The sequence below is a fragment of the Anguilla anguilla genome, chromosome 14 (assembly GCF_013347855.1).
Source record: "Anguilla anguilla isolate fAngAng1 chromosome 14, fAngAng1.pri, whole genome shotgun sequence".
NCBI lineage: Eukaryota > Metazoa > Chordata > Actinopteri > Anguilliformes > Anguillidae > Anguilla > Anguilla anguilla.
In genome coordinates, this window is record NC_049214.1 from 30,956,564 (window position 1) to 30,969,132 (window position 12,569).

General features: G+C 46.3%; 1 protein-coding gene across 3 annotated transcripts; it reads right to left on the bottom strand.

The window, feature by feature from the left end:
* Positions 1-1,104: 1,104 nt before the first annotated feature.
* On the bottom strand, positions 1,105-11,919 carry LOC118213436 (perforin-1-like). Of its 3 annotated transcripts, none has more exons than XM_035392411.1 (3): positions 11,578-11,919; positions 3,661-4,183; positions 1,105-2,499 (listed from the first exon to the last, which is right to left on the bottom strand). In XM_035392411.1, exons 2-3 carry the CDS (start codon positions 4,173-4,175, stop codon positions 1,476-1,478), a joined length of 1,539 nt encoding a protein of 512 aa, XP_035248302.1. In that variant the 5' UTR covers positions 4,176-4,183; positions 11,578-11,919; the 3' UTR covers positions 1,105-1,475. The 3 variants fall into 3 exon arrangements, with proteins under 3 accessions (XP_035248302.1, XP_035248301.1, XP_035248300.1); XM_035392410.1 differs by lacking the exon at positions 11,578-11,919 and adding an exon at positions 4,647-4,820; XM_035392409.1 differs by lacking the exons at positions 1,105-2,499; positions 3,661-4,183 and adding exons at positions 7,031-8,459; positions 10,270-10,792 and having other exon boundaries at positions 11,578-11,712.
* Between the last annotated feature and the right edge of the window lie 650 nt (positions 11,920-12,569).

Here is a 12,569-nt window from a genome sequence, read left to right on the forward strand (position 1 = left end):
GAATCCAGGGCCCCTCCTCCTTCCTTCCCTTTGGCGCCACCGCGACCTCTGGCGGTAAAACCCGGAACATCAGGGAGAACCCAAGGATAACAGGACCGTCTGACTAACCGGAACACAGAGACCCCTTGTGGCTACTTCCGTGAATACACATTTTCTTTCAATAAAACATTTAAACTACCTGCTACACACGAACCTTATCACATCCCCATTTTCTCGGCGATTGTCAAGCTGTACGTTCTATACTTGAACTTCTATTCTCTGCATTTTCACTTCCTTAATAATGTTAATGAAGGCATGTTGAAGATATTACTACAAATAAAAACAAGTAAACACAGATACACACATTCCTGCGCATGTACATACACACACATGCACACACACACTTTAGATCTTTGGATGTATTGGGACAATGCTTTTTCAATCAACAAAATTTGTATGAATGAACTTGTGAATGAACTTGTAAACCATAAAATATATCTCAACATCTTACCAAATGACTTCATCCCCAGGTCTGTGCATGAGTGCCTAAAAGTCTGAGGACAAATGCTGCATTTATACTACCATAGATAGTTTCAGAAAGGCATCGGCAATGTGAATAATGAGTGGACAGTGGCGTCTTGCCTTATCAGGAGATGACAGAGTCATTGTTTCTCTGGAAAAGCGGACGACTGAAATCCGTTCAACAGCAAGTGACAAATAAGCAGGAAATAGTTGCTTAAAGGATAACATCTATTTTCCCACAGACATTCTGTATGTTCTTCTCTTTATATTACGGTCTTTCTTGTTTCTTGTTTTTTTGGCAAGAAACACATTGGCTTGAGTCAATTTTATCTAGGTTAAATTAATTTGCAACATAGAAATTGTTTAATTTGAGTTGTTTTCATTTTTTTTTAATTAAAAAATTGTACGTGTTGTTTAAATGTTACACTGCTTGTTGGAAATGTTGTGTAAATACAAACAAAATGACATTTAATAAATATTTTAAGATCAAAATGATGTGAAACTGCACCTACTACTCTTGGAGTTCCCATAGAGCAATCCAAGCAGAAATTACATTAGTAAAATTCTTCCCAGCAATAAGGTATAGTGACACAATAAGACAAAGAAAGTATACACTTTGTTTATTAAGTTGATTGATAAACAGGAAATCACTGGGAGAGAGAATCGTCAGATCACTGTGAATTTTGCTGTACGACATCATCTGTGATGAGTAATCAAAGACAACTTCATTAATCAAAGATAGCCCAGCAATAAGTCCTGACTATTTTGAAATATTCATTGCAGCAGATTGGCGGGTGAGACATGCATGTTTAATTACTCTGGAGGATGAGGTCCTTTTCATTCATAGACCTGAAGCTCCACATAATCAATTAATTGCTCATTGATTATACTGGAAGGACAATATTCTGATATTTTCGCTAGCTAGCCGGGTAGCATTAAAATGAATGGGACCTGGCCTGTAATGCCCTGATCGGTCACTGGGGGGCAGGCCTGTACTTGGCGCACTGGTAGCCGCTGAGCTGTGAGTCGCAGGTGAGGGTGTAGGAGTAGGAGAAGCCTCCCTTGCTCAGGGCGCAGCTCACGGTGTGGGTCCCCTCCTGGAGTCGCGTGCGGCAGGTGCCCAGGTGGTCGTCGTACTTCACGTCCTTGTCCCACACCTCCAGCTTCAGCTCGTGGAAGGCCTCCACATGGCCCAGGTCATAGGCCGAGTTCCAGCGGGGGTTGTCTTCTGATTTGATCCAGTGGGTCTGTTGGAAGTGGCGCCCGTACCAGAACTTCACGTAGGGGTCCGTGCTCCCCACGGGGTCCCCGTCCAACCCCCAGGCTTTGATCACCGTGACCCGGAGCCGGCCCCTCATTGGCTGCAGGGGGCAGCAGTCGGAGGAGAGATTGGGCTGCCCGAAACACTGCTGAGGCGCCTCGTCCTTCGCAATGGCGTTCTCCCTCAGGTACTGGTTGACCGCGGTCTTCACGTTTCCCCCGACGACGGGGTCGGGAACCAGCTCGTGAAGGGGGAACAGGGAATACGACACGATGTCCGGGGCGTCCTTGAGGCTGGTCAGCCAGCGTCGGAATGCCATGGAGTCGTTCTTGAACAGGGACACCTCTCCCAGCCACTTGTCGCCCCCGAGCACCTCGGTGATGTGGTTCAGGTAGGACAGCTGGGATCCCGTCTGGCTGTCCTGGTTCTCCAGCAGAGATCTGCACTGGCTGGTCGTGGCGGAAGGTTCCAGAAAGCCCAGCCCCACAGAGAGGCCCGTGTTCAGGCAGTCCTTCACCTTGGTGGCCGAGTGGTTGTTGACAGAGGCCAGACAGGTGCGGATGGAGGTGAGCCTCTTCAGACGGCCGCCCAGTTCCACCTGCTGGATGTAGTGGGTTCCGTAAGTGCTGATGAATCTCTGGTACAGGTGTCGGGTGCTTGGGTTGTACTCCTGCGGGAGAGAGCGCACCTGCGCTCGGAACTCAGAGCTGAGAGGCGGGTTCCCAGAGACGCGGTAGCTACAAATCAGAGAAAATAAAAGAGTGATAAGAATAATAGAAGTGATAAACAAGTGATAAAAGAGGTGGATTACTGGAAACAAGGTAGCTGTAAGACAGAAGAAAAAGAATAAGTAAAATAGTGATATATCTTTTGCTTTCCGATATAGTTTTCAGTGTGTGTTGTCCGTTACCCTGGCAATGCAATTATTGGGTCCAAGTGTGATGTCATGTGAGCACATATTATCGACAGCACCCGATTATGACTCCTCAGTAACCCAACAAACCCATCCAATGATATTGCTCCATGTTTCCAAAAATAAATAAAAAATCATGTCGATGACAAAATATATATAGTTTTTGGTATTTTATGGTGTATATGATTATGACTAATGAGCAAGTCAAATTCAATTTCAACTAAACACTTAAAGTTAAAGAAAACATTCTGAAAAGATACTTTTTTAGTCAGCTTCTGGCAAAATTTTCCATGTCTGGTTTAAAATGTCTCTGGTCTCCATTTCAGCTTTATTTTTATAGTAAAAATGTTTCAATACAGTGAAAATACACAATTTGACATGAAACTGTTCACAGGGTTTCATCCTGCACAGTTATGGACATACATTAAATTTGTTATAAATAGTAAAAGTATTTTGACTAAGAATGCTATAACTTGCTTTTTGGGTAGGCTGCAAGTGCAGATTACTTGTCCTTTCAACGTATTATTTGTTTAAGTGATGCACCATGGGAAGGCAAGCTGCATCACTCTTAATAAGGACTGCTCTTACAACATTACCATGTCCTGTGTTCATTCAGCTCTAGAGTGGGACCAAATGTTATCTGTTATATGTTGAATTAACACTGTTAGAGTTGAATTAACACAGGCCACTTGATTGTGTAGTCCGTGGGTTGCAAATGCTAACGAAAAAGCGTGTGCTCTCCTGTTTTTTTCAAACACATTTTTAGGAGGTATACGTGTAATACGCACTTATTTAAAAAGTAGCCTAGTTTTTTTTTTTTTTTTAAAGTTATTGCTTGTGGATTGGGGGTGATTAAAAATAAAGGCAAAACTTGCAATAACGATTTATGGTAACTGGCGAAAGGGTAAAAAGAACACGTTGGAATCAGCCAGTAAGTGGTTCCGCTAATGTTTTAGCTAAATTTTGTTTCAGGGGTTTGACTCACCTGTAGTGGCTACAGCTGAGCTGGTGAGAAGTGAAGACGGATTTGTCCATCGTGTAGGCGGCGGTGGCGAACTCAACCGCGTTAGAGTGGCTACCGCCGACGGTCAGATCCGCCAGGTCCCCGAGGTCCAGCCCCACGGTCCAGTCGTTCTCGATGAGGTCCGTGGCGCTGTCGGCCACGGAAGTGACGGTGTTCAGCAGAGCGCTGGACAGCTCCTGTCGGCAGCTGGTGAAGGAGCGCCAGTCCAGGACGGACAGCGGAAGTTTCTGAAGCTCGTCACGGTGCAGGGTGTTCTCGCAGAGCGTGCACGAGTCGCTAGGGTCCAGGAAGGTCTGCAGGTCGATCACGTAGGCTCCTTTGTGCTGAAGCTTCACGATGTCGAAGCCCTCTCCCGCCAGGTTATGCCCGGGGACAAAAGACGCTTTCTGGCATTCCTCCAGGGTGCCCACCCGGCAGGACAGGACCGCGCCCATCTGTCCCAGAGCCAGGAGCCACAGGAAGAGTCGGGGAGTCATGGCTCTCACTGGCAACAGGGGAGGAATGGAAGAACAGGACATCACTGTTTTTAAACCGCCACCGTCATGCAGGGTTAAAAAGCACATTGGTTTCATATTTGGACGATATGAAACCCTGTGATGCCATATTAGGCACCAATCAGCATTAGCCTAGAGTATAATTCGGTGTTATGTAGTCTGTTTAATATGTATAATCAAAATGTGTAATCTGATTGCTTTTTGGATTACTTAAAGTTTCATTAGACAAGTTTATAACAGTACATGTTTTTTTTTGTAAAATACATTAGTTTGTATGTTTCTGACAACACTGCAGTTTTTTTTATTTTTTGTTCTTTGAATGTGTGGCTACAATACACACTCTCCTGCTCATCTTCCTGTGTAGCTGTACATGTGGTTAGTGTGTGTGTGTGTGTGTATGGACATTTATATATGTATGTGTAAATTTAGGCCTATACAATAATCTCATCTCACCTGTTGCAGGAGCCCGCAGTGAAACTCTGTGTGTTAACAGGCTGCTCTCTTCAGTTCCCGCAGACCCAGATGAAGCTTAAAATGGGCCTCTTCTCCTCGCTCCCCTGGTGGATGCCTTCTGTCGTGGAAACGGCCTCGATTCCCTCCTTTTCAAGATTGGGCTGGCCTTCAGCCCAGTCAGGTATGTGAAGCCCAGCTGCATTTTTCTCAGAGAAGTTAGGACAGAGTATCCAAAAACAGAACGATATCTTCACAATGTGGAGCCACAACATGCCACCTGCTTGAATCTGCATACTCATGTTGGTTTTTCAAAGCAAATACACCATCCCTCATACCCTCTCATTTTTTTCCCAATATATCGTCATTTATGTTTTAATCATAAATGGTGGGTTTTATGTTAACTTGTAGTCCTGCTAGCTACTGACTCACACAACAACATACTGTACAACTGACTCCAGCTCAATTACATAACATAACATAACATAACATGTTTGAAACGATTAACCTGTTCTCACACATTATGACTAAAAAGAGTGTAGGCCCATTTGACCGCACTATAATACCTTTGAAAAGGAATGAACACATTAAGTTGGAAATGTAACACAGCTGAAATTACCTGTTGGATACTGCAGGGGTGTGTGTGTGCATGGTCTTTGGAGAGTGTGTGTTGACCTTTGGGAGTATTTGTGTGTGGTCACAGTGGACAGTGTTGTGTTGAGGTTTGGGTGTGTGTGCATGGTCACACTGGCGAATGTGTGTTGAGGTTTGGGAGTGTGTGTGTGGTCACATTGGAGTGTGTGTTGAGGTTTGGGTGTGTGTGCGTGGTCATAGTGGAGAGTGTGTGTTGAGGTTTGGGAGTGTGTGCATGGTCACAGAGGAGAGTGTTGAGGTTTGGGTGTGTGTGCACAGTCATGGTAGAAAGTGTGTGTTGAGGTTTGGGAGTGTGTGTGTGGTCACATTGGAGTGTGTGTTGAGGTTTGGGTGTGTGTGCGTGGTCATAGTGGAGAGTGTGTGTTGAGGTTTGGGAGTGTGTGCATGGTCACAGAGGAGAGTGTGTTGAGGTTTGGGTGTGTGTGCACAGTCATGGTAGAAAGTGTGTGTTGAGGTTTGGGAGTGTGTGTGTGGTCACATTGGAGTGTGTGTTGAGGTTTTGGTGTGTGTGCCTGGTCATAGTGGAGAGTGTGTTGAGGTTTCTGTGCACACGTACACACACACTATACATACAAGAGCACACAAACATGCACAGACATACACACATACATACATACACACACACACACACACATGCACACACCATATACACACACACACACACACACACACGTGCACGTATGCGCTCACACACACACCACACTGTTTTTTTCTGTCTGGTCCCCAGGCATTGATGCGCTGTCTATGGATTTATATAAGCGCTTCTGGGGTCCACTAGGAACTGATTTACAGGAAGTGATGCTGGAGTGTCTTCAGGAGGGGTCACTACCAGTCTCTTTTCAGTGAGCAGCTCTCTCTCTTTTGCCAAATAAAGGGGATTTGGCTTCAGTTACAAACTGGAGGCCTGCTGCTCTCCTGTCAAGTGACTATATGGTGCTCTCAAAGATTTTGGCGAGCAGTCTGAAAGAATCTTAGCAAAACTGATCCATCAGGTTCATTCATATTGCAACCCAGGAAGACCTATTATCTTCTATAGATCTATTGAGCCAACTGCAGGGGAGAGCTGCTTATTCTGTGGGGAGGTAGAAAGAGTGCAATAGGCAAGAGGACATGCTAGGGATAGTGAGGTGCTGATGTTCAGGGCTAGGCATGGCTCTTTCCTGGGTGGGCCAAAGTATACAATATTAGAAAAGAGGAGAGTATGTCTACTAAATTTTATTTTTTGGATAGGCTTAACTACAGTAGGTACTTGGAAGTGTAGAACAAACAAAAGACGTGGGGCAGGATCAATGGAGGCAGAAGGCATTTTGTGTGGTCTGATAGCAGGAAGGCTTCTGGTAAAGTTCTATTACACACTTGTGGAAAACAAACCACATTTTGAGCAACGAGGTGCTGTTATGTTGATGAGGAGGCAAGACTTTGCCTTGGTTCTTGACCTTTTGACTTTTGTTGATGCAGTATGACTGTGTGTATATGAGAAAACTGAAGATGATCGGTTCTCTCTGTCCTTCTCTCTCTGTCTCTTTTCTCTCTCGGCCTGCAATGGTTGTTTGGGTTTATTTTTTGTTGTTTGGTCTGTTTCGCTCTGTAAGTTCTGTAATTTCTGTGTGTGAACAATTTGCAAATAAAACAGGTTTTAAAAATCAAATAATCTCCTTTAAAAAAATTGCCCTCTGTAAACACCCCCCCCCCACACACACACACGTTCTTCACCCCCCACAAACAAGAAACTGTCCTTTTTGGCCCTTCTCTTTAATTTAACATGCGTTTGGAGAGGCAGTACAGAATGAATCAGATTCACAACAGCAACTGGGAAATCAGCCCAAATCTACATGGAAACCGTAAAACTGTCAGCATCGAGTCACTCCAGCTTCTACTACCAGGAGTTCTCTCACAGAGATGCTCAACCTTCTCCTGCCTACATGAATACTTGAATTCTGGGATGCTCCAGAACCTCTCCCTAACATTCATTCTGGAGGTTTCTGGATCGTTTGAGCTTGTGCATTAGTACTTTTCATTAGTAGACCTGAAGCGCCACATAATCAAGAGGTAATCAACTGTTCATTAATTATAGTGGAAGGACAATTTTCTGATCTTTTTGCTACCAGATCGGATTTAGCCTGTAATCTCCTGATCTGTCACTGGGGGGCAGGCTTGTACTTGGCGCACTGGTAGCCGCTGAGCTGTGGGTCGCAGGTGAGGGTGTAGGAGTAGGAGAAGCCTCCCTTGGTCAGGCCACAGCTTATGGTGTGGGTCCCCTCCTGGAGTCGCGTGCGGCAGGTGCCCAGGAGATCGTCGTACGTCACGTCCTTGTCCCACACCTCCAGCGTCAGCTCGTGGAAGGCTTCCACATGGCCCAGGTCGTAGACAGAGTTCCAGTGGGGGTTGTCTTCTGATTTGATCCAGTGGGTCTGTTGGAAGTGGTGCCAGTACCAGAACTTCACGTAGGGGTCCGTGCTCCCCACAGGGTCCCCGTCCAACCCCCAGGCTTTGATCACCGTCACCTGGAGCCGGCCCCTCATTGGCTGCAGGGGGCAGCAGTCGGAGGAGAGATTGGGCTGCCCGAAACACTGCTGAGGTGCCTTGTCCTTCGCAATGGCGTTCTCCCTCAGGTACTGGTTGACCGCAGTCTTCACGTTCCCCCCGACGACAGGGTCGGGAACCAGCTCGTGGAGGGGGACCAGGGAATACGACACGATGTCCGGGGCGTCCTTGAGGCTGGTCAGCCAGCGTCGGAACCCGACGGAGTCGTTCTTGAACAGGGACACCTCTCCCAGCCACTTTTCGCCCCCGAGCACCTCGGTGATGTGGTTCAGATAGGACAGCTGGGATCCCGTCTGGCTGTCGTGGTTCTCCAGCAGAGATCTGCACTGGCTGGTCGTAACGGAAGGTTCCAGAAAGCCCAGCCCCACAGAGAGGCCCGTGTTCAGGCAGTCCTTCACCTTGGTGGCCGAGTGGTTGTTGACGGAGGCCAGACAGGTGCGGATGGAGGTGAGCCTCTTCAGACGGCCGCCCAGTTGCACCTGCTGGATGTAGTGGGTTCCGTAGGTGCTGATGAATCTCTGGTACAGGTGTTGGGTGTTTGGGTCGTAATCCTGCGGGAGAGAGCGCACCTGCTCCCGGAACTCGGAGCTGAGAGGCGGGTTCCCGGAGACACGGTAGCTACAAGTCAGAAAATAAAAGAGTGATTAGAATGATAGAAGTGATAAGTGATGAGACTGATTAAAAATGGGGGACTGAAACTGGAAACATGCTCAAAGGCAGAAAAAAAGAATAAGAAAATTGGGATATAACGTTTGCTTTCAAATATACTTTTCAGTGTGTGCTATCGGATTCACTAGCGATGCAACTATTGGGTCCAAATGTAATGTCGTATTGGAGCATATTGCAGAGAGTAACAGATTATGACTCTGCAGCAACACAAAGACTCATCCAATGTTATGGCTCCATGTTTCCAAAAATCTGTCCTTTATCATTAATGCCTTTCTTGCCTAGGGTTATGTTCCCTCTGACTTTAAGATGGCTCACGTTACCCCATCCTTAAAAATCCTACTCTACACCCCTCTGATATCAAAAACTATTGACCTGTATCACTTTTAGCTTTTCTGTCAAAAACTCTTGAACGAGCAGCGCTTAAACAACTATACTCTTTTCTCCATCAGAACAACATGCTTAACCCTCACCAGTCTGGCTTTCAAACTGGGCACTCAACAGAGACTGCCCTCCTGGCTGTGATGGAGGCACCTGCCACTGCAAGAGTCCCATCCCTCCCCTCTGTCCTGATCCTCCTAGTCCTGTCTGCAGCATTCGACGTGGTCAACCACTTTTGCTGAGATGGGCATTTCTGGGACTGCCCTCTCTTGATCTGCTTCCTATCTTGCAGATAGGTCCTGTCTGTCTCTGCACCTCATCTGTACTGGAGCCTCTGCTGTTCTCCATTTACACTAAATCTCTTAGCTCAGTCATTATTACACATGGCTTCTCTTGTCACTGCTAAGTTGATGATACACAGCTCTTCCTCTTTTTCCCTCCCTCTGCCACAGAAGTTAATGAGAGAATATCAGCCTGCCTTGCTGACATCTCAACATGAATGGCCAGGCATCACCTGAAACTAAACCTCAACAAGACAGATATGCTCATCTTCCCTCACAAGATCTCCCAACTATGAAAGCTCTCCAATACTGTTGATGGTACCACAGTGGCTGCCTGTCACTTTGCAAAGAACCTGGGGGTGGACCAGCTGGACTTTAAGAAGCACATCACAGCAACATCATGGTCCTGCAGATCCCCCTGTACAAAATTAGGAGGATTCAACCATACCACACCACATTGTTATATCCCCAAGATCGTCTAGGGGTACAGGGGTGTAACAAAATGAATGACTATTAATGATTCATTTTATTTACACAATTATTTGTGTATACAAAGAACAAACAGGAGGGGAAACACCGGGCAGTATCAAACAAAAGAAAATAACCAAAAACGAAAATATAGGCTACTAACAATTCTAGAAATGAAAGAAACTAAGAAAGAAACTAACTAACTGCCTCAGGACCTGGGCGACTTGACATTTTTGAAGGAACCATGAATTCTGCTCTGTACCAGAAAATTCTTAAGGAGAACACCCAGTCATCTGTCTGTGAGGTGAAGCTAAAGCGTAATTGGGTTATGCAGCAAGACAATTATCCAAGACACAAAAGCAAGTCCACATCTGAATGGATGAAAAGAAACGAAATCTTAGTTTTTGGAGTGGCCTAGTCAAGGTCCTGGCCTGAACCCAATAGAGACGATGTGGCAAGATCTGAAACGAGCAGTTCATGCTTGAAAACTGAAAATGAAAAAAATTAAAGCAGTTCTGCAAAGAAGATTAGGCTACAATTCCTCCACAGCGATATGAAAGAGTGATATCAATCAGCCAGAAAGTGGTTCCGCTAACCTTTTAGCCGAATCTTATTTCAGGGGTTTGACTCACCTGTAGTGGCCACAGCTGAGCTGGTGAGAAGTGAAGACGGATTTGTCCATCGTGGAGGCGGCGGTGGCGAACTCAACCGCGTTGGAGTGGCTGCCGCCCACGGTCAGATCCACCGTGTCCCCGAGGCCCAGCCCCACGGTCCAGTCGTTCTCGATGAGGTCGGTGGCGCTGTCGGCCACGGAAGTGACGGTGTTCAGCAGAGCGCTGGACAGCTCCTGTCGGCAGCTGGTGAAGGAGCGCCAGTCCAGGATGGACAGTGGCAGTTTCTGAAGCTGGTCGCCATGCAGGGTGTTCTCACAGAGCGTGCACGAGTCGCTAGGGTCCAGGAAGGTCTGCAGGTCGATCACGTAGGCGCCTTTGTGCTGAAGCTTCACCATATCGAAGCCCTCTCCCGCCAGGTTGTGCCCGGGAACGAAAGACGCTTTCTGGCATTCCTCCAGGGTGCCCACCCGGCAGGACAGGACCGCGCCCATCTGTCCCAGAGCCAGGAGCCACAGGAACAGTCGGGGAGTCATAGCTCTCACTGGCAGGGGACAATATGTCATATATCACGCCACATTAGCCACTGATCATCATTAGCTCCGTTTGAAATGTCTATTTATATCCACCCATCCATTATCTAAAACTGCTCATCCTGGAGAGGGTCGCGGGGGGTGCTGGAGCCTATCCAGGCCGACAGGCAACAGGCTCACACACCATTCACTCACACACTTTAAGGGCAATTTTGAGTCTCCAATTAGCCTACCTGCATGTGGTTGGACTGTGGGAGGAAATCCGGAGTATCCAGAGGAAACCCATGCAGAACTGGAGTACCCGGAGGTAACCCACGCAGACACGGGGAGAACATGCAAACTACACACAGAAAGGCCACGACCGGATTTAAACCCAGGACCTTCTTGCCACCATGCTGCCCCTTAAAAGGTACGTACAGTACAATCTAAAGGTGTAATCTGATTGCTTTCTGGATTACTTCAGGTTTCATTAGACAAGTATGTTACAAGTAAAATACATTTGTTTGTATCTTTCCGACAACACGGCGGTCTTGTATTTTGTTCTTTGAATGCGTGGCTACAATACACTCTCCAACTCAACATGTACCATCGACATACTGTCCTGTGTAGGCCAACATGTAGAGTGTGAGTGTGTGTGCATGTTTATATATGTCTGTGAAAATTTTGACTATATAGTAAATTAATCTCACCCCATTCAGATCAAGATTAATCTATTTTTAAAATGTACCAACAAATAAATTACATGTATTAATTATTTCAATTAAAAAACTGACCGCAATCCCCAATTCAGTCTCACCTGTTGCAGGACCGCAGTGAAGCTCTGCTTGTTAACAGGCTGCTCTCTTCAGTTCCCGCAGACCCAGATGAAGCATACAATGGGCCTCTTCTCCTCGCTCACCTGGTGGATGCCTTCTGTCGTGGGCATGGCCTCGATTCCCTCCTTTTCAAGATTCGGCTGGCCTTCGGTCATGCCAAGTACAAGAAACCCAGCTGGATGTTTCTCAGAGAAGGTGGGACAGCGTTTCCAAAAATCCATTTGGCAATGGCCCTATCTTCACAAAGTGCCACCTGCGACGATCTGCATTCTCATGTTGGTTTTTCCAACCAAATGCACCATCCCCCATAGCCTCTAATTAAAAAAAAAAAATCTATTATATCGTCATTTATGTTTTTAATCATAAATGACGGGTTTTATGTTAACCTGTGGTCCTGCTAGCTAGCTACTGAGCCACACAACAACACACTGTACAACTGACTCCAGCTCAATGCATGACATGTTTCAAACGATTAACCTGTTCCCACACATTATGACTAAAAGGAGTGTAGGCAGCATTTGCCCATGAGACAGAGCTTTTGAAAAAGACAATACCCACTGCAGTGTCATTCAAGAGCCTATGCTTCTCACGTCAACTATGGGGCAAACCCTACTTCTCACGTCAACTATGGGGCAAACCCTACTTCTCACGTCAACTATGGGGCAAACCCTGCTTCTCACGTCAACTATGGGGCAAACCCTGCTTCTGGGGAGACTGAAGAGATTCCCTCTGTGCTCAGCTTTTCTTTTCTGTTCTAAATAAAGTGCTAAATTCTGCAACCGCTATTCAAAATGGAAAATTAATTCAAATTCAAAATGCATTAAATACAAGAACGGGACATTAGTACAAGAAAATACAAGTGAATGGGGGGTGGTAGAGTCACAAGCACATCGATTGGTCACCTCTACAAACAGGAAGTTAATTTCCCTGGCCAATTGTGAAACTGGGCTCTTTGCACACTGGTAGAGCTGAA

Excerpts from the sequence above, each read along its gene's own strand:
- LOC118213436 (XM_035392411.1), bottom strand. The coding sequence starts at position 4,175 with ATGACTCCCCGACTCTTCCTGTGGCTCCTGGCTCTGGGACAGATGGGC. Across the intron at positions 2,500-3,660 it reads CTCAGCTGTAGCCACTACAG|CTACCGCGTCTCTGGGAACC; the intron begins GTGAGTCAAACC and ends TCTGATTTGTAG.